The sequence below is a fragment of the Thunnus thynnus genome, chromosome 15, assembly GCF_963924715.1.
Source record: "Thunnus thynnus chromosome 15, fThuThy2.1, whole genome shotgun sequence".
NCBI lineage: Eukaryota > Metazoa > Chordata > Actinopteri > Scombriformes > Scombridae > Thunnus > Thunnus thynnus.
The window spans coordinates 17,787,713-17,811,328 of NC_089531.1; the positions used below are offsets into that span (position 1 = coordinate 17,787,713).

Below are 23,616 nucleotides of genomic sequence, written 5' to 3' on the forward strand. Positions count from 1 at the left end.
TATTAAATGCCTTTAAAGTCTTCACCACAAATATTATATGAATCTGGACGGACATGGATGTAAACTGCAATTTGATTGGTTGGCAGAGACATACAACCGCGAGCCGGTATTTCTAGTTGCTTTATATTGTGTGTTCTGTTATTAATACCGTAACACTCTAAGTTTCACTATGAATGAAAAGTGCGGTACAAATTAAATGTATTATCATTGATCAGGGACCAATATCTTATGTCTAACAGATTAAATCGGATGTCAAGTCCAGACGTGGACACAGAACAGTTGTCGTTTGTCATCAAAACGACACTGCGCCTGCGCGGTGCGCGGCTCCGTTCTCCATGACGTCATTTGACGTTCAACCCAGGAAGTGGGTCGCTGGCTGTTGTTTGTGTTCGTTGGTCGCAAATCGACAGGCTTTTTCTGATTGAATATATATCGTTTTTTTACGGGCCGAAATGGCGACGTTTATTTCAGTCCCGTTAAAAAAGTCCTCCGAGGTGGATCTGGTGAAACCGCTGTCGAAGTTTGTAACGGCCTCGTATCCAGCGGGAGAGGAGCAGGCGGAGTATATCCGCGCCGTGGAGGAGCTGAACAAGCTCCGCAGGAACGCGCTGGGAAGGCCGCTGGACAAACACGAGAGCTCCCTGGAGGTGCTGCTCAGGTGAACAAGCCCTCTTTTTTTATAACACACCTGAGCCGACTGCCATGTTACCAACACCCGTAGCAACCGTCTTTACCTGTGGCGCTGAGTTAGCTCGGTCATTACCGCACCCAGATGTGTTAGCTTTTAGCTACTAGCATTGGGAGCTAAAAGGTATTTCTCACCATCATAACTGACTCATGCGTTTTTCATGCCAAGTTTCCTTCGATAGCTAATGCAAACATTGCTTGTTAAATTGTTATACTGAATTGACAGATACCTATAAGATGAAATAAACCATGTATGATGAACTATGTATGATCTTTAGCCATGGCTAGTGCATTGAAATGACTCAGAGTATGTGGTTTACCTTTCAAGTTTAAGTTTCAGCGATTAATTTAAGCTGTATTGACTGCAGGGGGAAACACAAAACACCACACAATACATTAAACATTAAATATAAACCACAGGTTCGCAAAAAACAACATTCATAGTGACTTAAAACGTGGACTAAATCGAGCCCATTGGACTACACAGCCCATTATCACATACCACAAAATTGCGTCAGGAGGCTTTACAGTCTGTACAGCAATACAACATCCTCTGAACTTAGACCCCTCGCAACAACTCCATTAATAAAAACAACCCTTTAACAGGGAAAAAATGGAAGAAACCTCAGGAAGAGCAACAGAGGAGGGATCTCTCTCCCAGGATGGACAGATGTTCAATTAGTGTGTGTACAAAATAGAAGACAAATGACAGAAATACAGCATGGAACATGATAACAAAATTATAATGAATTTATAATATATATGAAGAATGTGATGTATGAATCTAGCCATTATTTTCCAGAACCAATAATCAATCAATCAATATCACCACCTGACAATTTTTAAATGGGAAAGTGTAATGAGTTTAATGTAATGGCATTAATAGGAATTAATTATGTGTATATCCAGAATTATCATCCCAAAAATCTGCTCACAGACACATTCAGACTCCTCAGCAGACATAGTTAAATTACTACTACTATCTACACACCATCAGAGAGAAAGCACAGCGAGCTCTCCTGTCCGTCAGATGTCAATTCACATTCAGGCCCACGCACACAGCCGAGGCCTTCAGTCCACTGGCAGCCACATGATCAGACATCCAGTGGAAGGCAACCGCAATTTTTCATATCATAAATCACAGATCAACATGATAAAGGATAACAAGTGTGTATTTGAGAATCAGAAGCAAGAAAAACACATGGAGATAAAAGCTCCCTTAATGTACTCTGTTGTGATGGATTATATGTTCACGGCTGACTGCTCTGGCTGTGTAAAACATTGCATATGTTCACATAATGCAAAAGCACAAAGATTGTCACGGTGCCAACCACTTTGCATAGAGGAACTGTGATGCAAATAGGATTAAACATAGTTCCTCTCTGTCCCAAGAGCAGGCTTACTCGTATGTTATTATACACGTTCCAGCCTTCATGGTCACATAGACTTCGACTGAGTTATCCTGGTCTCTATCTGTAAGATCACCTAAGAAAACTTTACCAATGCTGTGTCACTTAATATTAACCAACATGCTCTTTTCAGAGGTGATGGAGTGGACTTTGCTCTCTTTCATTTCAGTCTTTGTTCTCAATGACTCATGTGTCATTGAATGCAGGTTATCTGTATGGCCAGGTATGAATTTGCAGAATGCTGGTCTTCCTTCAACTCCTCTGTAAGCTACCTCTTATCCGCAGTGCGAAGTGGAAGTGTTTTGCAGGTGCCAAACTTAGGCTCTTTAGATCTTAGACTCGAGCTGCTGACTGTTGAGAGCTGACAGCCGGGAACGTAGCCAAACATTGAGTAATGAAAGACATTTTCTTGCCTTTAGCACAATAGATTGTTTTCATTCTTGTTTTGGCTCTGTGATGCTTTTCCGAGATGCACTACTTGTGACGTTGCATGTTAGTAGTTGATAGTCGCAACTACTAAAATGGGAGACGTCACTTTATCCCATTTTCAACAGTTTCAATACTGGATAAGAGATTTAAAAAAGACTGAAAAGAGATGATTTCTCACAGAATCTGAAACATTTTCCCACTTTTAAATCAGTGGATATATCTAACTACCTCACTTCAGTTATATTCAAAGTTATTATCTTACAAATGTATGGAGACTTGAACTATTTTGTGTTTAACTTGTGCTTGTGGGTGCCTTGTCTTTGTTTAGGAGAGACGTGGAAGCTAGCATGTCTGTGCAGAATGAGCGAACTCTTAGCATTGTCCCTCCTTGGCTCTCTTCACATGTCGCCTGTTTGCCATGTGCCAGGTAGCCGGGGCAACAAGCCCTATCCTTTTCACAGCCGGGCAGACACACAGCCATTGTGTCACCATGGTAACCATTGTTTTGTTTAGGACGTTTTCTTTTACCCTTCAGTTTACCAAAAGGCACACCTCATCTCAGCTTTCCCCTTTGCACTTGTGTGTGTTCATTTGTTCCTAAATGGGACACATGAGGATAGTAAACTGTGCTATATGAGGGTAGTTCTTTATATAAAGCCTGTCTTTGTTTACATATATGTTTGTACTCAAATCTTCTCTGGTAAACAGGAAAAGCAGAATGGATGAACTGGTAATAGGGAATTCCCTAACTGGCCTCTCAGCATGTTGTCATTCCTAATAATAGACTTTTCCATATCACTGACACGGATACTGATAGAGATAAAGAGCTGACGAGCCGTCACTGAATCTCTTTGTGTGTGTGTGTGTGTGTGTGTGTGTGTGTGTGTGTGTGTCCTGCAGTTTGCTTGCCCGTCCAGATATTTTTTCCTGACTCATTGTCAAGTGTCTCTGAAATAGCGGAGCTTCCCCAAACCACAGATCAGCAGTTATGTCATTATAATTACTACCTCTTAACCCAGTTTCTCAACTGTGATTATTTACTCACCAGCTTTTTCTGTTTTTTGTTAAATAAACCTAAATTTAAGAATTTAAGAAGACTTACTGAACTAACCTTAACCAAACCTTTAAACAATTAAAGTAAGTGTTTTAAAGTTGTGCTCTCATAAGGAAACACTGTTTCAATCCTGTCATTTCTTTCTCTCTTCAGATACTATGACCAACTGTGTGCTGTGGAGCCCAAGTTTCCCTTCTCTGAAAACCAGGTAATTGATTGGACAGCACACATGATTGTGGGTTAGATTTAGTTCCCAAACAGAAGAACTTCAACACAAAGCGTCTCTGTTTCCACAGCTCTGCCTAACCTTCACATGGAAGGATGCCTTTGATAAAGGATCGCTGTTCGGTGGCTCAGTCAAGCTTGGTAAGTTGCAGCCTCTTATCAAATGCTATTGTTTACTTACAAGAATACATGTGTAACACTGTATGTGTACATGTAAAGGGCTGTCCGTCTGTCTCTCTCCCTCTCTCTCTCTCTCTCTCTCTCCCTCTCTCTCTCACACACACACACACCAACACAAGGAGAAACAAAGCTTTATAACTCTTAATAGCTCCCTGTTTTACTTTGTGTCCAGAAACAGGCCTGACAAGGTTTCATATAGGGTTTGAAGAAGTATGTGTGTAAGAGAGAGGAAGACATGACACTGGTATGTTTGTGTAACATAAGTGTGTGTCAGGCTCAGTAAGGTATTAACAGATGCACTATAAAGTTTTTAAATCCATGTGAAATAAAAAAGAAAGATTACTATTTGTTGCAGTCTTCACATTCATTCCCTTCACGCTTGAATCTTTTGTCCTCTGTGCTGATTTGTGGGAGCTCATAACAGTGGGATTCATTCCAGCGAGAAAAATGTAGCATTAAACAGTAGAAAATGCCAACCCCACACAAACAACTGCATCAACAAAAAACAGAAAGCAGTCGATATTCAACATTATATCCAAGTGGTGGAAGATAGATGTCACTCGGTCCTCTGTTTATGCTGTCATCACTTTCTAGTCATGGGAAAGAAATTCAAACCAATCCTAACGTCACAAACTCAGCAGGATTTTTGCTAGCATGTAATCCTGTGAAAGAGTATTATTCTGTAGTTCAAATTGTCCCTGAAAAGAACCTACATGCCTCTAAAATTCAAATCAATGGTATCCCTCTGTACAAGAATTTATTACTCTGCTGTGTTTTTGTGTGTTGCAGCTTTGGCCAGTTTGGGCTACGAGAAGACGTGTGTGTTGTTCAACGCAGCAGCGCTGGCCAGTCAGATTGCCTCAGAGCAGAACCTGGACAGTGATGAAGGACTGAAAGCTGCAGCCAAATACTATCAGGTGGGAGAACTAACACACAGTACTACAGTAACAGCTCAGTCACTACCAGATGTCCACTGGATGCGGCTCTGTCACACCTCTGTCGTGGTTTACATATCAACTGGAAGCGTTTTCCACTATTGTTTAGAGATACTATTTTACAAGCATGTTGAATGCACATTTGCAGCTCATTTATGATTGTTGTGGGTACAGATACTTTAACTGTTTGAATTACTCTACACAGCTTGCCATCTTATCTTTATTTAGTACCAGATAGCGTTAGTATTTCCTGAATATTTCACGGAAGTAGAACTATACCATTTATTCTCCTGTGTCACGACTTCCGAGAAGTGACACAAACAAACAAGAAAAACTCGTTTCATTCCATGTATGCTACCAGTCCAAGGTTTTAGTCCAACTCATAGTTTCAGTTTTTATTAAAATTCAAGCAGTTCAAGTCCACTGAATAAATGGTACATAGATAAGTGGTAAACTACCAGAGGTTAAAAAAACAAACCCTGTAATAATCCAGTAATAGGTTAACAGCCCATTGTTTTCCTGCAGCAATGGAAGAAAATAAAGCCTTGACATTTGAAGCAAACAACTCCTACAGTTGTCCCAACTTCTGTTGATTACTTGTAAACCATCTGTCTTCATAAAAGCATGGATGACAAAGCATGATGGTCTGGGGCTCTTTTGCTGGATCCAGAGTTGGTGACTTACACAGACTGACTGTCACCATGGACCAAAAGGGCTGCCGCAGCACTTTGTGGAGCCAGTAGTCTCTGGTCTACACCTAGTTGGTCAGGGGTTCATCCTACAGCAAGATAATGACCCAAAACACCTCCAGGCTGTGACAGATTTGGGATGAACTGGACAGAAGGGAGAAAGCAAAACAACCTGCGAGTGCAACACATTTATTGGAACTTCTGCAGCTGTGTTGGGAAGGTGCATTATGGGTTGTTTGTAGCATTAATGTTGCTAGGCAAGCAAGTGTCTTAAAGTCTATTTATAGTGAATGTGTTACAGTCAGTAAACCCTAAAAGTGTTTGGTTAGTCCAGTTTAACCTGCAGCAGAATCTGGAGGCTTGTGTAACGTGTTTTTCTGCCATGTCGGAAATAAAGTCATGATGAGTTCAAAGCGTCTTCTGACATCTCTGCTGCAGAAATAGAATATGTCAGGTTCGCCTTACATTTGAGCCAGTATGATATATACATTCACAAGTGAATTTCACACTGAGGAGACGCAAGCTTCAGCAGGAAAATGAGATTTGCCTCATAAAGATTGCGGGGCTGAGAAATGATCCGCAAGTTCTCTCTCTGCTCGTGCATCCAGTGGACATTGACACACTAGTTAGAATAGCAGCAGATAATCTCCTGCAGCCGAACTCTGTGGACATGGAGGGTCATGGATGTGTAGTAAGGTCAGCTAGGACTGTTTTGAAATACAGTAAAAATTTTGGTTATGTAAAAATCAATCTTTGCATGAGTGCATAATCTCTCTTTTTTCATCCAGCTGGCCAGCGGAGCATTCGGCCACATCAAGGACACGGTACTGTCAGCACTGAACAGAGAACCCACCATGGACATCTCACCCGAGACCGTCGGCACCCTGAGCCTCATCATGCTGGCTCAGGCCCAGGAGGTCTTCTTCCTCAAAGCCACCTCAGGTACCAAAGAAAAAAAAACCCAAACAGTTCAAGTCAGGTCTTTTCAGTGCGGTATCGCTATGATTTATCTCTGTTTATGGTTTGTTATGTAACCACTTAGTTAAAAAAGTGCATCACACACATAGACTGCTTAGTCTCTTGCTCAATAATGTGTCTGACATATCTGAGTGTTTTGGGACATTGATTGGTCTTGCAGATGTAAAGGAAGTAGGTAATTGTAACTTTGAAACTTTAATTACACACTCATGCACATTTTTTTACTGCTAGATTAATTTGTGGTGATGACAGTAGGCAGTTTTGATCCAGGTTGCTCACAGTTGCTGTCCCAGTTCTGTTTTTAGAGTTGCTTATTAGAGTTCTGAACAGTTTTGAAAGTTACACCATGATATAAGTTCCCATTTTAAAAAAAAAAAAAAAAAAAAAAAAAAGTCGACCCATATTTTCTGCTGAGGGTGACTTTTTTTTATTGTAAACTTATTTTTACACTTTGTTAGATATAAGGGCAATTTCATCAAGGTGATGCGGTAACACTGTTGTGAAACTGATGTACAGCCTGATCAGCTTGTGATGTGTGGTGTGCAAAAACACGATTTCTTATAACTTCTTGTGTTTTGACGTGTATTCTTTGCCGGCTGCAAGACTTTAAAAAGCGTCTTTTTCACCCAATAGATAAGATGAAAGATGCTGTCATCGCAAAGCTGGCCAATCAGGCAGCAGATTTCTACGGCGACGCCTTCAAGCAGTGCCAGTACAAAGATAACCTTCCCAAGGTATGTGAAGGACATGCAGAGTTACACACTAACCTGAAAACTGCTCGGGTTTTACACAAGACAGCAACAAACACATTCACAGCCAGCCATGTGTTTGAGTGCGGTGAAGATGCATACAGAGTTTGGATTCTGTATGGTTTAACGTGTGTCTGATGTTTTGTATGAGTGCATTTGTGGGAAAAATCGACTTGAAGGGGCTGTTGCTCTGTCATTAGCTTCGCTGCAGCTTAAGGTTTAGGACGGGTTTAAATCTGTGTTGCCTGTAACAAAATCACGTGGTCTCTTAAATCTCACTGTTGTGTCCTTAAACGCTGAGTTTTAAACTGAACCTTTGGTCGGTCTAAACCCAGGTGCTCTGTCCTGTAGATGCAACTATCTTGGAAACAATCAAAGCCAAGCAATTTTGAGAATCATTAATTTAGAGCTGTCAATATAAAACTATTTGAGAGAGAGCCTAGATTATAAAAATGGCTGGACGTGGAACCTTTAACAGCATTTGGTTGCCAGGCATGAAAGGCCTGAGTGCAGAGTAAATTATACAGAGCCAAACTTTGGAGAGTTTTAAGTAACTTTAAGATCTTAAAATAAACTCTACAGGGAGTCAGTGTAATCCAGGCAAGGGATGGAGAGAAGTGGTCTCTGCATTTAGTGTTTGTCAGAAGCCTTGCTGCTCTATTCTGCATACTGCGGGCTGGTCTGATGATGAACTGGAATAATCAAGGAAAGAGGAGACAAAGTCATAGACAACGGCCAGAATGTAGGATGAAATACTTTGGGGTTTTTTTTCCAGGACATCTCAGGATTGTTTGAGATTATGGTAACGTTAATTTTTAGAGCTGCAACGATTAGTCGATTAATAGATTAGTCAATCAACAGGTCAGTCCACTTTAAGTGAGCCTGTTCAGGTCAGGCTAACACGTTAATGCTAACTTCAGGGCTAACCCCTCTCTATAGATGAGTATTTTCTTGGCCTTGAGCAGCTGCAGCATTTATTAACTGACACACTGTAGCTTGTACTGTACATTTACTGCCACATTGACAACTTAACCTTTTCCCCTGCTTCGCTCGCATTCACCGTCACTTTTCTGCCGCTCGCTCTCTGCACTCGCTACGCACACACATTACACACTGCCTTAAAGGATCTACGCCACTCTTACAACAGTACCTTTCACAGAGATGTCCTTTGAAGAATGAGGAGAGGGAGAATGACTCAAAACAAGTCCACGGGTAACGTGAGGAGTTATCGTGCTCATACAGCGTGCGAGTGAAAATCATTTGCAGCCCATTGATATCAGTGATCGTGTGAAATTTCAGCAGTGACGCTCAGAATGATTATAAGGGAATCACTGTCAGGTCAGGTTTGGCACACAGCTGCATGTTCTAATTAAACTAAACCACAGCTAAGCTTCTCAAATGCTAAGTGACAGAGCAACAACTCCGAAGAGTGATACTCAGGTTGTGGGACTGTCCACATCACAACATCTCTCTGTCCTCATTGGTCCATTTCCATCCTGTTTTCACTCTGATTGGTTGGTTACTACTTAACTGCAGTTTGCATTGTGGTTGGTTTCTTATCATCTAATCATGGGCATCTGAAGCACTTACTGATCTGTCTAACATTGTGACTGAAGCGGACACACACACACACACACACACACACACACACACACACACACACACACATATATACATTTTAAGATTAATCAGCAGGAAATATGTAGCTTTTACTGCTGCAGTTAGTTGCACCAGCTGTTTGCAAGTTCAAACTTAAGCTAGTTATCATGTAAGTACTCACTAAGTCAAGATTTAAGCATAATTGTATTAAAACAGTTTTCACCACTCAAATCGGTGCTTATGTGAGTGTAATGTGATGGGATAAAGACGACACATCTGACCTGGCATGTGAAAAACATGATGAGATTTCACAAAAATAACACAAGACATAGAGAGAGGTCGATACGACATGCAACAAAGGCCGCTGGCTGGTATCGAAGCAGGCAGGTTTTTCTCTGTATTATAACATTCATTTCAATCTCTTTATTTTTCTCCTTTAATCTCATTTAGACATTTGATCAGACAAAACAAGGTATTGGAAAACATCACCATCACAGACTAGATTAAGAAAATAATTAGCAATTTATCGATAGTACCTAACCTAATGCATATATGAATAAATCAAAGTCACACCTACTTTTACGAAGTATTGTCAGGTAATTTTAATGCGTAGCTTTGCCCCCTAAAACTGTTACTGTAACTGTTTGGATAATTCAGATGTTATATAAACTAGTTTATACATTACTAAGGTTGAAGACATTCCTTAAGATTTAATGGCGCAACCCGACCTAACGCACAAACTTCGGGATGAATTTATGGATAACTGGTGCAACTCAGTCCTGATCTTCCATTCTCATCATATTTACTCATCATAAACATATACGAGCATCTCCCCACTGACAGCAGCTCCACACACATTAGCTTGTAGTATGAATGAACATGTCACTCAAAAACATCTTTGTTTCGTCTGAATGCTTGAAATCAAACACACACACACACACACACACACACACACACACACACACACACACGGCTGTGGGACGTTTGATGAAGGTGTAGCAGCTTTTGCTGAAAGGTTAAACACTCATGGCCTGTTCTGTTTTCTCTCTCGTTGTCTTCCTTTCTTTCTGCATCCCTCGTGGTGGTGGTGGTGGTGTTGGCATTGGTTATGTGTGTGTGTGTGTGTGTGCGCGCGCTTGTGTTGTTCTTGCACACCTCTTGACTGCTTATGCCTGCACGTGATTGGCTTTCATGATGTCATTCCTGATTTGACCTCGCTGGTGTGTGTCTGCCATTTTGTGGTTTTGCCTTGCCATTGTGCGTGTGCGTGTGTGTATATATCTGTTTGCGTGTCTGCGTGTTGCTCTGTGGTTGCCTCTCCCTGGTCAGTATTTTTATTTTCAGGAAGTGCTGCCGGTGCTGGCGGCCAAGCACTGCATCATGCAGGCCAACGCCGAGCTCCACCAGAGCGTCCTGGCCAAGCAGAAGAAGCGCTTTGGAGAGGAGATTGCTCGCCTGCAGGTACGCAACTTTTGTCCCACACTGTCAGATACTTTCAGCAATTCATCTGTCCCATCTTCAAGGGATTTGTCATCACTAGAATAAGTTAATCTTCTTCTCTCCTCTTGTCTGTTGATCCCTCCAGCATGCAGCAGAGCTGGTGAAGACCGTGGCATCTCGTTACGACGAGTATGTGAGCGTTAAGGACCTGAGTGACAAGATCAATCGTGCCCTCACCGCAGCCAAAAAAGACAATGACTTTATCTACCACGATCGCGTGCCTGAGGTCAAGGACCTGGAGCATATCGGCAAGGCAGCGCTGGTCAAATCCACCGCCATCACACCTCCAATCAGCCAAAAATTCACAGGTGCGACACACAGACTCTCAACACACTTCCTCATTGACAAGCAGTTTGAGACTTTTAAGTCTGATGTTAAATTTGAAGTAATATAAAAGACATCCAACTGAGTATTTAAGTCTGCAAAGGTTGTGTGTAGTGGGGATACTTGTCAGATTGTCTGCTTCAGAGTAATTTTCTTTTGTTTTGATTCAAATTAGATAAGAAAACTTAAATGTCATGTGATGATTTGTTGTAACATAGTTGCTATTTCTGCAGAAGTATTACATAAATGTATAACCAACTAAATTCATTTTAAGGGTACGCACATTGTTTATGTGATAGAGCATGTTAACTGAAATCCATTTAAAGCACACCTAATCATACCATATGTTATCCTGTCATCAACTGTTGTATGACAAACACCCAGGACATCGTAAAAATGACCTGTGAGCTAGAAAAACATTCACTTAATATCTTCCATATAAGTTGTTGACCCTCTTCTTTTTTTTTAACACATTCCCAGAATCATCCACTTTTAACAACATGACCTCAAACTCATCTTTTTAGAGAATCAATGACTTTAGATGGGATCTTATCTGCTTTACACTTGTTTCAAACCAGTAGGTTATGTTGTTATTTTCTCTTTTCAGACTTGTTTGAGAAGATGGTTCCCATGGCGGTGCAGCAGTCCATGAGCATTTACAGTCAGAGGAAAACTGAGACTGTTAACAGACTGGTGGGAACGATGAGGGAGGCCACCAATCTCTGCAACGGGTACGCTGTTGTGTTTCTGTATGCCGTTGTGTAACTGTCCTCCGGTGTGCATGTCCGTGAGTTCTTGTCTCTCTGTGCAGGGGATGGGTTTATTAAAAATTCATAACATAATGGTGTACCAGATACCATTAAGCCAATAAAAGTACATATGTTTTTAGTGTAGTGTCAAGTTCATGTATCATGCTTTGTCATGAGGCTAACAACTGCTTTACAATTTGTAGTATTTAATCAAAAATATACATATGAATGGAACATGATTTGATTAAATTAACAATAGGCAACTTTAGAAATTGGTACAGTTAATTTTCAATATCAAAATGGTCAATATTAAATCAGGTTTTTATAGTGAGACACAGAATTTACTTAGTTTATGAAGCTGATGTGTGGAGAGATTGTGATATTTAACCAACGACTGTCTCTTCAGGGTGTTGGCATCCCTAAACCTGCCGGCTGCTCTGGAGGATCTATCAGGAGACTCTATCCCACAATCCATTGCTGAGAAGGCCCGATCCATCGTACAGCAAGGAGGACTGCAGAGCATCGAGCAGCTAATCAAAGACCTGCCCGAGCTACTGACCCGCAACAGAGAGATCCTGGATGAGGTCAGTGGTGGATGTAGATGGACAGAAACACACTGAATTATGGATGTGTTACTACACTTTGTAGCTCATAGATGGTAAACAGGCTGCATTTATAAAACGCCTTTCTAGTCTTCCGACCACTCAGAGCGCTTTTACACTACATGCCTCATTCACCCATTCACACACATTCATACTCTGATAGTACAGCCTTCAGGAGAAATTTGGGGTTCAGTATCTTGCCTGAGGACACATCAACATGCAGACTGGAGGAGCTGGAGATCGTACTGCCGATCTGACCCTGATCTAACCACGTCCTGTACCTGCATCACTGTAACCTCTGACTTTACCGTTAAATCGAATCCTGAATCCATTCAAAAAAGTAACTGAAGGCACTCGCAGAACTGCAAACTCTGTAATAGCTTGTTTGTCATATGGCTTTGTTGTTTTGACAAAGTAGCATATGAATCTAATGCGGTTTAGCAGCTGACTTGGATCTCCTGAGTACTTGTACTTTTCTACCGCAACCAACACATGAATACTAAAAATTCACAATCGTCCCTAATGGCGTAAATCCCAGATCAGGATCATCACTGAAATCTAATCCACTGATCATTGGGCCAAGGACTGTCTGTCCACCAACTTCAGCCAACCTATTTTTTTTAGACATCTTGCTGAGAAACAAACAAAACAGACGGGAGTAAAAACATAAAACACAATCTGCTTCCAAGGTTGTTGGCAGAGCGCAAAACCAAAATGTCCCAATTTCCCCAAAAAGGTAGTTGGTTGTGATGTATGAAGACAAAGTGCCATAACTGAAACTGACAAGAAAAAAACAGAAAAGTATATTTCTGTTGGGCAAAAGCAGATCCTATATTATTTAACAACTAGTTTCTGGATATAATTTTTGTTTAAAATACAAACTCTAGTCATGACTTTTTAATTAATTGATTAGTCAATCAACATAGAATTGAGCAGAAACAGAAAAAATTGATAATTGAGTAACTGCTATTTTAGTATTGGTTGGTTCAAGCTTATCCAGTGTTAGATTGTGCTGCTCTTCTGTCTTTTTTATAATAATGTAAGTTGAATATCTTTGGGTTGTTAACTGTTCATCAGACAAAACAAGCAATTAGACGACATCTGCTTGAGCTCTGTGAACTTCTGATAGCAGTTTTTCACTATTTTCTGATATTTTATAGACCAAACAAATGTAAATAATAGAAAACAATGAGAAATTATACTGTGAATTCTAAAAAGGTCCTCAAAAGTCAGATAATAAAGAATACAGTCTTGACCTGCTCTATGTGAAAAGTGCACTGTGATAACTTTGTTATGGTTTGGCGCCATATAAATGAAATTGAATTGAAATGATACACACCCACACAGCTCAAACTACAAAATTTCTAATAAAAGTGCAGCCATCTGAGAATCAAAATGTGTGCGTTGTTAAGGTGTTTGTATTACTTGAGTACACTTAATATGCTTGTATGTGTCTGTCTTTCAGTCTCTGAAGATGCTGGATGATGAAGAGACGACCGACAACGAGCTGAGAACCAAGTTCAACCAGCGCTGGAACAGAACCCCCTCTGGAGACCTGTACAAGCCCCTTCGCGCAGGTATACACACACACACACACACACACACACTGAAAACATGTGATTCATTTTCTTCATTCTTCATTTTTTTGGTTCATTAAATTTATCTCCATGCACTGTTCACAATGCTCCTCGTCTCTTTCTTCTTCCTGTCTTCCTTCTCTGTTGTCCCCTTTCTCTCTCCCAGAGGGTGCTAACTTCCGCAACATCTTGGACAAGGCAGTGCAGGCCGACCAGGTGGTAAAAGAACGCTACAGCACCCACTGCGACATGATCACCCTGCTGTGTAAACCAGAGAATGAGCTCAATGCTGCCATCCCCTCCGCCAACCCCACCAAGACACTGCAGGGCAGCGAGGTCCGTCTCCCTGTATTGATGTCATAATATCTTTATTATTGGCCAGTCAATAGAAAACTTTATTGTTATGGTTATTTTTTGCGTTAAGGCTGAGTGTCACCTCATCCCAAGATATTTTGTTTGCCACAGAAACATAGACTCCCGTTGTACTGAAACACCCAGTGGACATTGTGTGCTTTATGGGCATGTCCCTCCTCCCCACAGTAGCTCCATTTTTCATTTGGTTTGCTGACTTTGCATTTTGTTTCACTGGGGAACTTAAATAACTAAGCAAGCAAAACTGTGGAGGAGCGAGAAGGAAGTGCATGATGTGTCTTCAGCTGCACTACATTCATGCTGAAGTGAAAAAGTAAAAGATGTGTAGTATATTGCAGTTATAAGTGGTCAGTAAGAAGTCAGGGATTAATGTAGGTGAGAGGTGTGTGTGTGTGCGCGTGTGAGTCTCCAGAACAAACGTTTCTACTGGTCCGTTCTCACCTTCACACAGGTAGTGAACGTGCTGCGCTCCCAGCTGGCTCAACTGGACGAGATGAAGAAGGAGAGGGAGAGTCTGGAGGGAGAGGTCAAGGCCGTGACCTTCGACATGTCCACCACCTTCCTGACGGCGCTCGCCCAGGACGGGGCCATCAACGAAGAGCAGCTGTCACTCTCCCAGCTCGACCAGTTGTATGGCGCCTACAACCAGCGGGTACAGGCCAGCCTCCGCATGCAGGAAGACCTGCTGGCACAAGTTCAGGTAAAGTTTGGGAAGGTTGTTGCTGTTTCAGAAACAAAATATCGATGGTGCAGCAATGTGGACGAGTTTTTAAAGAGACTGTTACTTAACCGGGTCACGTGTCAGAGCCTTTACCAGCTCAAAGGATGCTGGTCTGCAGCTGACTAGTGTCCGAACAAAAAGTGAATGTCCTTATTGGACTAATGACTTATTGGTTTTATCAAACAAAAAACACATGCGAGCAGTTCACACATTAGATGCAGTTAAAGTTCAAAGAGTAAAACCTGGTTTGCACAGTAATAAACATCTGGGCAAACTTTTACTTTTGCCAAAATGTCAGCGCAGTGTCTTGTACAGATATATTCATACAGACTCATACTTCATAGTTTACTGTGCATAAATACTTCTAAGAGGTGTCAGAGGTTAAGCTCTTCAGTCTGTGAACCTTTCTTTTCAACCTGTGATCTTCTTCCAGACGTCCCACCAGGAGTTCAGCAGTCTGAAGCAGTCCAACACGGAGGCCAACCAGAGGGAGGAGGTCCTGAAGAAGTTGGCTTCGGCCCATGACAGCTACGTTGAGATCAGCAGCAACCTGCGCGAAGGCACCAAGGTACTCACTCAGCACAACGGCGACACACACACTCAGCGAAGATAAACTGTACTCTACCGCAGTAAAGCATATGTTGTCAGAAACTTTCCACTTTTGTTTGTTTTTTTTGTGAGCCAAGGTGGTTTGCAAGCACAGTGATTTATTTCTGTCCCCTTTTGTTTCTCTCTTCTCAGTTCTACAACGACTTGACAGAAATCCTGATTAAGTTCCAGAACAAATGCAGCGACATCGTTTTCGCTCGCAAGACAGAGCGGGATGAACTACTTAAGTATGTACTTGCCTGGTTATTAACAAAATCCTCTTTTTCTGTGTTTGATTGTTTTTGTCACACTCATATGGGCTGCTTAGAAGGGTAAAGGTGGGACAGTCGGCAGTTTCTCTTGCAGATTTGTTTCTAGCTTGTTGTCTGATTTTGATGTTTAACACTCAACCCCAGCAGATGTGTTGCTGTATAAGAATGTGCTATTTAGATTGTGAGATGTGAGTCTAAATGAAGAAAACACTGCAGCACAGGAACTGTCAGTAATGTTTGAATCCTTGTTTCCAGAGAGCTGCAGCAGAGTATCGCCCGAGAGCCCAGTGCTCCATCCTTCAACGTTCCTGCCTATCAGAGCACCCCAGCGGCCCCTGCTGCCGGCCCAACCCCTGCACCCAGGACCGTATTTGTAAGCAGCCACTCACAAAACAAAAAACGTTGAGTACCTTTTGCAGTAGACGTGATGTTGATGGTTGTTCACTGACCTATCTCTCTCTGATTCCTGCCATAGCAACCTCAACAACCCCAACAGCAGCCCCAGGCAAAACCCCAACCCCCAGCCAGGCCCCCTCCACCCACCGTAACCCCACAGGCAGCCTCCACCACTCCCACCACTGCGCCACCAACTGGCCCTCCCAGCAGCAACCCACCACCTGTGGCCCCACCCACCCAGGCTCAAGGACCACCTTACCCGACCTACCAAGGCTACCCAGGGTGAGTTTCCATTTCTGAATACAGTTTGAAACACATAACTTTGTATCATGATGTCAGGATAGAGTGGACAGATTCTCTTTGGATTACTTGTATCACGATTACTTTGCACTGCTCCTTTTTATAGAAGCAGGCGTTGTATGCAAGAAATGTTAATGTGTCTGTACTGGATCTGATTTGGTACATGTTTCAGCCTGAAATTACATGTATTAAATTAAAGGAATGTTTTTAACATTTCGGAGTTGAGTTAGATGAGATAATTGATGCTCAGCTCTGTCCTAAGGTGAATCACACCTATAGCTCACTAATTAACACGCTGTATCTTTGTTTTTTTAATGTTTACATGAGCCAAAGTGTAAAAACAACAAGTTGTAGTTGGTTGGAGATACTTGTTATAACAATTAATAACAGCAGCCAGGTAGTGCGACTTCCTGTGTCTAATAACGCCGCCCTAGCTGTTTCCCCTGCTTCCAGTCTTAACATTTCTGTTTGTGTGCAAATTAAACAAATGAGATATAACGTGTGAGCCTTAGAGGTGCTGGTAGGTAGATTTTTTTTTTTTTCCCCTTTGAATACAGCCAGGCTAGCTGTTTCCCCTGTTTCTGGTCTTAATGCTAAGCTAAGCTCATCGCCTGTTGTCTCCATACTGAAGTTAACACACAGACATGACTGTGGAATCAATCTTCTCACTGAACTCTGTGCAAGAAATTGAAAAACCATATTTCCCAAAATGACGAACTATTCCTTTAACATGTGACAGTTGAAATTGTAAAGTCATTCATACGTTTCTATGTTGTGGTCTCCACGCAGGTACTTCCAGATGCCTATGGGCTACAATCCTTATGCTGCTTACGGCCAGTACAACATGCCCAACATGCCCAACATGCCCTACATGCCCTACCAGGGGACTCCAGGACAGGCAGGATACCCAGCAGCCCCCCCGGCCGGACAGCCCTACCCTGGGTACCCCCAGCAACCTCCCCAGCATCAGCCCTATTACCCTCAGCAATAACTCTCCACTCCATCCCCCCCCTTTTCCTCCTCTCACATGTTAACACCAAATAAAAAATACCCCCCCAGCAATAACACTTCATCTCCATCGGCTTCCTTCCCTACTCATCCTTTATTTTCTCTCACTAATAGCAGCGTTTGAAACCCGAGTGATGGGCAACTGCAGAGCTGTTTTGCACTTCTCCCTGAAACCTTTTATTACTTTGCCATCCTTTATTCTTTCACCGAGCCTCTCCTCCTGTCCATCTCACCCTCCCTTCTCATCTTAGCTCATCTTTTCTGGGTTCTAACAGCACTTTTCTCAAACTATCTCAACTTTCATCGATGCACTAACACCCCTCCTTTATAGCCTGTAAGGTTTTTTTTTTATGTACTCATTTTTCTAAATGGTTTTGTTAATTGTTTAATTTAAACCCTAACTAGTTTCCTTTGATAACTGACTCTTTGGGCTAGACTGCTGTACAAGACTGATGAAGGCGCACTGAATCCCAGGATAGCTCTTTGTTTCCTGGTTTGGGTGTGTGTGTGTGCGTGTGTGTTGGGTGGGCGGGTGGACAGGGTGGTCATCACTAGTCATGCCACTGATGAGAGGGCACAGCCACATCCTCACCCCCCTCCCACCACCCAATCAACCCCCAGTGCTTCTTTATCAACTATATTCCTATTTTTGTAATGAATACTGATGCCTCGCTGATGTATAAACCTATAAAAACGAATGGCCTGTAGGTTTTCTAATGTAGATGACGACTGTTGAGAGTTCTTCTCTTTCTCTTTTTTGCTCTTTTCTCTCTCACCCAGGGAATGTTGGTATATTTCTGTGTTACAATCAGAGGCTGTAAAAGTGGGAGAAATGGTTCTATTATATATACAGTATATATATGTATAAATAAGACTCTGTATGTGGTTAACCGAGACACTCTGTGTGCTGCACTCTCATGCTCTTTGTGTTTATTTTTATTCCTCAGCTCTAATGTGATTAAAAAGAACAACTGCCAGCCAGAATTTGTCTTAAATGGTGAATGTATGTGTGTGTTCCCGTCTGTATCAAACTGTAAACCAGCCAGAAGAGGGCAGTCCTGCAGCTCACAGAGGGAGCAGCAGCAGCCGAGCAGCAGTTCACCTGCCGGTTGTTGCTCCTTTCAGCCAATCAGGGAGTAAGTCGTCCCATCCGACTAATCGGACGCCTTTTGACCTCTTGAGCACTGGGGGCAGATCCCATTTAGATGGCATGCAAATTACGTTCCCAGCGAGGTCGTGATCTCATCCAATCATATTTCCCCACAGGTGATTTCTCCACAGACAGATTTCATCCCCAGATATTTATTCAGTGTCAGGAGACGCTAATGATTTCACATATCTCCTCCGTGTGTGTGTGTGTGTATATGGGTGTGTGTGTGTGTGGCAGGGAGGCAGATGGCAGCGCAGTGTGATGTCTGGAAGGATGCATGGAGATGTTGGCAGAGAGCTGCTGGTCCCCTGCCTGCATCCATCACTCCACCTCTCTCCATTTTCCCCTCTCTTCTCTCCGTCTAATCTGTCTTCTCGTGCTCCTATCAACTCAACTCTTAAAAAAACCCCACCATATTTCACTTCATTTTTCCCCCAGCGCTCTCCCATCCTCTTTTTTTCCCTTCCTATCAGACTCTCTTCATCATATTTTCCTTTGCTCCTAAGTTTTTTTCTGTATACCACCTGGCTTTTTATATCATCAGCTGCTCTCTCCTCCATTTTTTTTTTCTCCCCTCTCTCCCCTGGCTCATATGTCCTTGCTGTCCAAGCCGCAAATCGTTGACAGTGAGTTGTCTTCACTGGTCAGTATCTCCTGGCTCATAAATGTCTCATAACATCACATCACTCTCCGGTTTCTGTGTGTGTGTGTTTGAGGCAAACTCACAGGGAAGGATACACACTTTTAATCAGATCTAACATCTCACATTTCCTACTGGAAGTGACACAACACATACACACCGCCATGCTTCTCTCTCTCTCTCTCTCTATCTATCTATACAGCATGCCGTTGCTGCCAAAGCCAATTGTAGCTCTGGATGTGTTTATCAAAGGTGTCTGTGCGTCTCAGTCGCTTATTTTTAACAAGACGTTCTCCACCGGAGGAGTGTCATATTTTAATTGCTCTGAAACAGAATAAAGGCAGCGAGCAGAGAACTGCAGTGACAGGTATTAATTACCTTCTGCCTAATGGCTCCCAAACTCAGCACTCAGCCATATTGGTGCTCACACTATTCTTTCTCCCCCACTCTTTTCTCTCACCGCTTTTCTCTCCTCCTCACCATGTGTTTGTCTGCAACAAGGCTATATCGATGGTTTTCTTTGGCTATGATGTTTATAATTACAAGGAAATACTTGATTAAGAAAACACATTTTCCGGGGTCTGCTCCTGCAGTTGCCAGGAGGCATGTGGAAAGATTGTGGATTAGCTCAACTAATTAGAAAAAAAATGAAATTATTATTAAAAAAAAGAATTGAGTCAGCTGTAACACCTGAACATGTGTTTTGTGTGAGAAAACTAGTCAGCAAGTCAGTCTAAACAGTTTTTTTTTTAAAGGATAATGGTCGAACTAGACAGTTAAAAATACAATTTAAACTGCTCAAATAGCTATTAACGTTAACTAAATGTAATGGATAAATGATTAAAACAGCTAAAAAATGTTTTAATAGTTCAGATAACTATTTAAATGTAATAGATAAACAGTTCATTAGTTAGCTAAAAGTCATGGATCCATTTCTTTTAGCAAATTCAACCAATGTTAAAATAGTTGTATTAAATTTAATCCTACTGAGTGGGGTACCAGCAGACCCCAGAGGTTTACTTTTTGTCATATCTCACTGTTGCTTTATTGTATCATTAATTAGTGCTTTTTAAATATACAACTGTATTGGGTCAAAAGCATCCAAAGCTGCCTTTGCAGTTTTAATAGATGGATCTATTTATTGGGTTCATGTTTACCACACTACCAGGGGGAGGGAGGGGTAGAGGCACTCTGTCACTGGGATAAAAGTTGCAATTTGTATTAAATAAAAGTATATATTTTCATTTTACACAATATGCAAATTAACAGTAACTTTCCTAAAATAATAATCTGTTTGGGTTTTTTTCATATGACATTAATTACATAACTAATAATGTTTTGAGAAGAAATAAGAATAATAACATTTTGCTATGATGGTTGTTTCAGTAGTATTTATTATTACTTACCAGTAGTACTTGGTCCCCAGGTACTTGTATGTTAAATATGTTGGTAGGATGAGGGTTCAAGGACCACTGTGTAGGATTTAGTGGGGTCTAGCAGTGGGGTTGCAGATTGCAACCAACTGAATACCCCTCCCCAAGCATGTAGGAGAACCTATGGTGGCCAAAAAATGCAAAAGTCCCTCTCTAGAGCCACTGTTTGGTTTGTCCTTTCTGGGCTACTGTAGAAACTTGGCAGTGCAACATGGTGACCTCAGTGGAAGAGGACTCGCTCCTTATGTAGATATAAAGGGCTCATTCTAAGGTAATGAAAACACGACTATTCTTATTTTCAGGTGATTATACACTAATTAAAACATACTTATGAATATTATATTCCATTTCTGACAAGTCTGTTCCACTAGATGCCACAAAATTCTATACACTGCACCTTTAAAGTAATGGATAAATGGTTGAAATAACTAAAAATAATAAATAAATCGTTGAAATGTCCAATTGGGTGTGACAGTAGCTACTACAAAAGCAGACAAAACCAACTTAAACATTGACACCTCAAATAAACAATATTGAAACCATATATAGAGAATTAATTGTGTTGAATATCATCCAGTTTAATGAATTAATGAGACGAGTGGTGTTGATAAGAGGATACTTGACTTCATCTGGCAGAGCAGAGGGGGTACATCAGTCAAAACAGGTTGAGAAGCACTGCTTTAATACATCGATGTGTAGTGATTTTTTTTTATTTTGGTGTAATTGAAAAAAAAAAACAAGATGACTATCGACGCAGCAAAGTGTGCATATGCTCTGGCTGTCATTTTACTTTCCATGTTTTCACCCAGTAAAGTTCACTGAAGTAAAAATGTGAGAATCTTAAAAAAGTAAGAATGACATACTGCTGAAATCTCACTTATGGTGTTAATTTGATCAGTCTATCAGCACTCAAGGTGCCGGTATCAGTGCCTGTGCGTTGGCTGATAATTTTGCCTCAGTGAAACAGCCCTCTGGCCGTGCTATGTGCTGTTTTTTTTTTTTTTGTTGTGTTTTTTTTTTCCATAGAAGCGAGATGCCTGAAATAGCACTGATTGACAGGTATAGAGACAGTTACTATAACAACTACCTCCTGGCTCTCATGAGCACTCCTCTCTCCCTTCCTCTCCGCCCCCCCTCACCTCTCCTCTTTTCATTTCATTCTTTTACCAGCTCTCCTTTTTACCCCCGTCTCCCTACTCACCCCCTCACTATGTGCGTGTGTGGGTGTAGAGGGAAGAGATTATGAAAAAGAACTCGACTGCAATATTCCTTCACACAGAGATGTTTGTGTTGCAAGATAGAGAGGCCTGGCACTAGCTATTGGATCTAACCTGTGTGGGTGAGGGTAGGCGAGAGTGGGAAGATGAAACATGCTTATACAACACGGGCAAATAAGCCTTTTATATTCTTTTCGTGTCTCCTTTTTGGTGCTTGTTCCTCTGTCAGGTTGAGCTGCTCCGCTTGTATAATCAAGTCAGTCCACCGTGCTGTGTTCCTGATGCGTGGGTGTCTTTGCATGCGTGCACACACTTGTGTCAGCAAGCGGCACAGTGAGGCCACCCGATATGATGAGTGAATTTCAAGCACGATAGAATCTAGTGCGGCTGACACCGGAGAGCACAGAGCAGGAGAGAGAAAGTGTGTGTGTGTGTGTGCTGCTGGGAAGAAGACAGACGTCATTGCTGCCACCTGCTTCATGGTGGGACAAAGGCCAGACACATACAGTACACACACTTGCATATGCAGACAGCCAACTAGAGGTCAAAGCAATCTCTTAACATAGCATTAATGATACGATTTACTTGACCTTCTTACGCTCAAGCCATCTCAGGCCCTCCGTCCCCTCCTGTCATGAGTCCCCCCCCCCACTCCTCCTCTCATTCCCCCCCACCACCACCACCACCACCACCACCACCATCCCTGCCTCCACTTTCATCTCCCCGTCTCTGAGTCATCACACAGGGTGAGAGGTCTGAGGAAAACAAGCTGCCAGAGTTGGACATGCCATAACAATGCAGCACCTGTCAGGGTGTGTGTGTGTGTACCTGTGTGAGTACATGTGCGCGCAGCTGTATCGGAGCGTCTGTCATCAGCAGAAAGTAGGGAACATTTCCAAGTCTTACAGTAAATACAAAGACACTGAGGCTGTCCATATATGTGTGTGTATGTGTGTATATACAGTATTAAACATGCTCTCACTGCTGTGGCTTTCTCAAGAATTTGCTCTGCCGCTTTATTGATTGCTTGTCTCGTTTTTTGTGGCAGGAAATGAGACAGCGGGTCTCAACACCTGTGTGACCCCAGCCGCAGAGAGCTCCTCTAATGATCTGAGCTCGGCTGCATGGGTCTCATGCTGCAACTGGCTCCTCGCTTGGCTCAGACCTGATAGTGCAACCCATCTTGCGCCGCACAGAAGACAGATACTCCCTTGAGTGTTTGAGATCAAATAATGAGAGCACCTGTAGAGGTCTCTGCTCCCTTCTGCTTGTTGCACAAGATGACAATCTCAAAAAATGAGCTGTGCATCAGGTTGCATGTCTAAGAGCTTTAATATTGATCTATTTGATGCTGCAAATTGACCAGTGGAACTCTAATCTGTATTTTTGATGTAAACTTGATGGTAATTTCAGGGCATTTCTGCACCGTTCACACAGCGAAGGGGCGATAATTCAGAATTAATTAGGCTACGATACACAGGGGAAGGCACAGCCCATAATAAGACATTTAAAACAGGATGGGATCTGGTATCCAAGTGCAGGGTATCCATAGAGACCGTTGCTATGGCGGAGAGAAATCTCACCTCATTAGGAACAAATATAAATAGCCTTGCGACTCAGCTTATGGTCATGATGCCCACGGCTGAGAGAACAGGCTCGGAGGCTACCAGGTCAATGATACAGGATGAGAGTGAGGATGCGGTGAAAGAGGGAATGATAAATGGAGGAAATGATCAGGAGAATTAGAAGGAAGGAAGAAATAAAGAAGGTGTGGAAGGAAGGAAGGAGAGAGGGAGGGAGGGAGGGAAGAGATTGAGTTCCTCGGGATGGGGA

The 23,616-nt window shown here is 42.1% G+C and overlaps 1 protein-coding gene across 2 annotated transcripts; it reads left to right on the forward strand.

Moving 5' to 3' along the window:
• Positions 1-340: 340 nt before the first annotated feature.
• pdcd6ip (programmed cell death 6 interacting protein) lies at positions 341-18,327 on the forward strand. 2 transcript variants are annotated; one of them, XM_067613168.1, is made up of 18 exons: positions 341-658; positions 3,733-3,787; positions 3,876-3,945; positions 4,774-4,901; positions 6,397-6,550; positions 7,220-7,320; positions 10,264-10,395; positions 10,520-10,742; positions 11,366-11,489; positions 11,914-12,091; positions 13,575-13,686; positions 13,853-14,022; positions 14,510-14,758; positions 15,213-15,347; positions 15,521-15,615; positions 15,895-16,012; positions 16,115-16,317; positions 17,125-18,327. In XM_067613168.1, exons 1-18 carry the CDS (start codon positions 453-455, stop codon positions 17,324-17,326), a joined length of 2,655 nt encoding a protein of 884 aa, XP_067469269.1. In that variant the 5' UTR covers positions 341-452; the 3' UTR covers positions 17,327-18,327. The 2 variants fall into 2 exon arrangements, with proteins under 2 accessions (XP_067469269.1, XP_067469270.1); XM_067613169.1 differs by having other exon boundaries at positions 342-658; positions 10,279-10,395.
• Positions 18,328-23,616: the final 5,289 nt, after the last annotated feature.

Excerpts from the sequence above, each read along its gene's own strand:
- pdcd6ip (XM_067613168.1), top strand. The coding sequence starts at position 453 with ATGGCGACGTTTATTTCAGTCCCGTTAAAAAAGTCCTCCGAGGTGGAT. Across the intron at positions 10,396-10,519 it reads AGGAGATTGCTCGCCTGCAG|CATGCAGCAGAGCTGGTGAA; the intron begins GTACGCAACTTT and ends TGATCCCTCCAG. Across the intron at positions 12,092-13,574 it reads ACAGAGAGATCCTGGATGAG|TCTCTGAAGATGCTGGATGA; the intron begins GTCAGTGGTGGA and ends TCTGTCTTTCAG.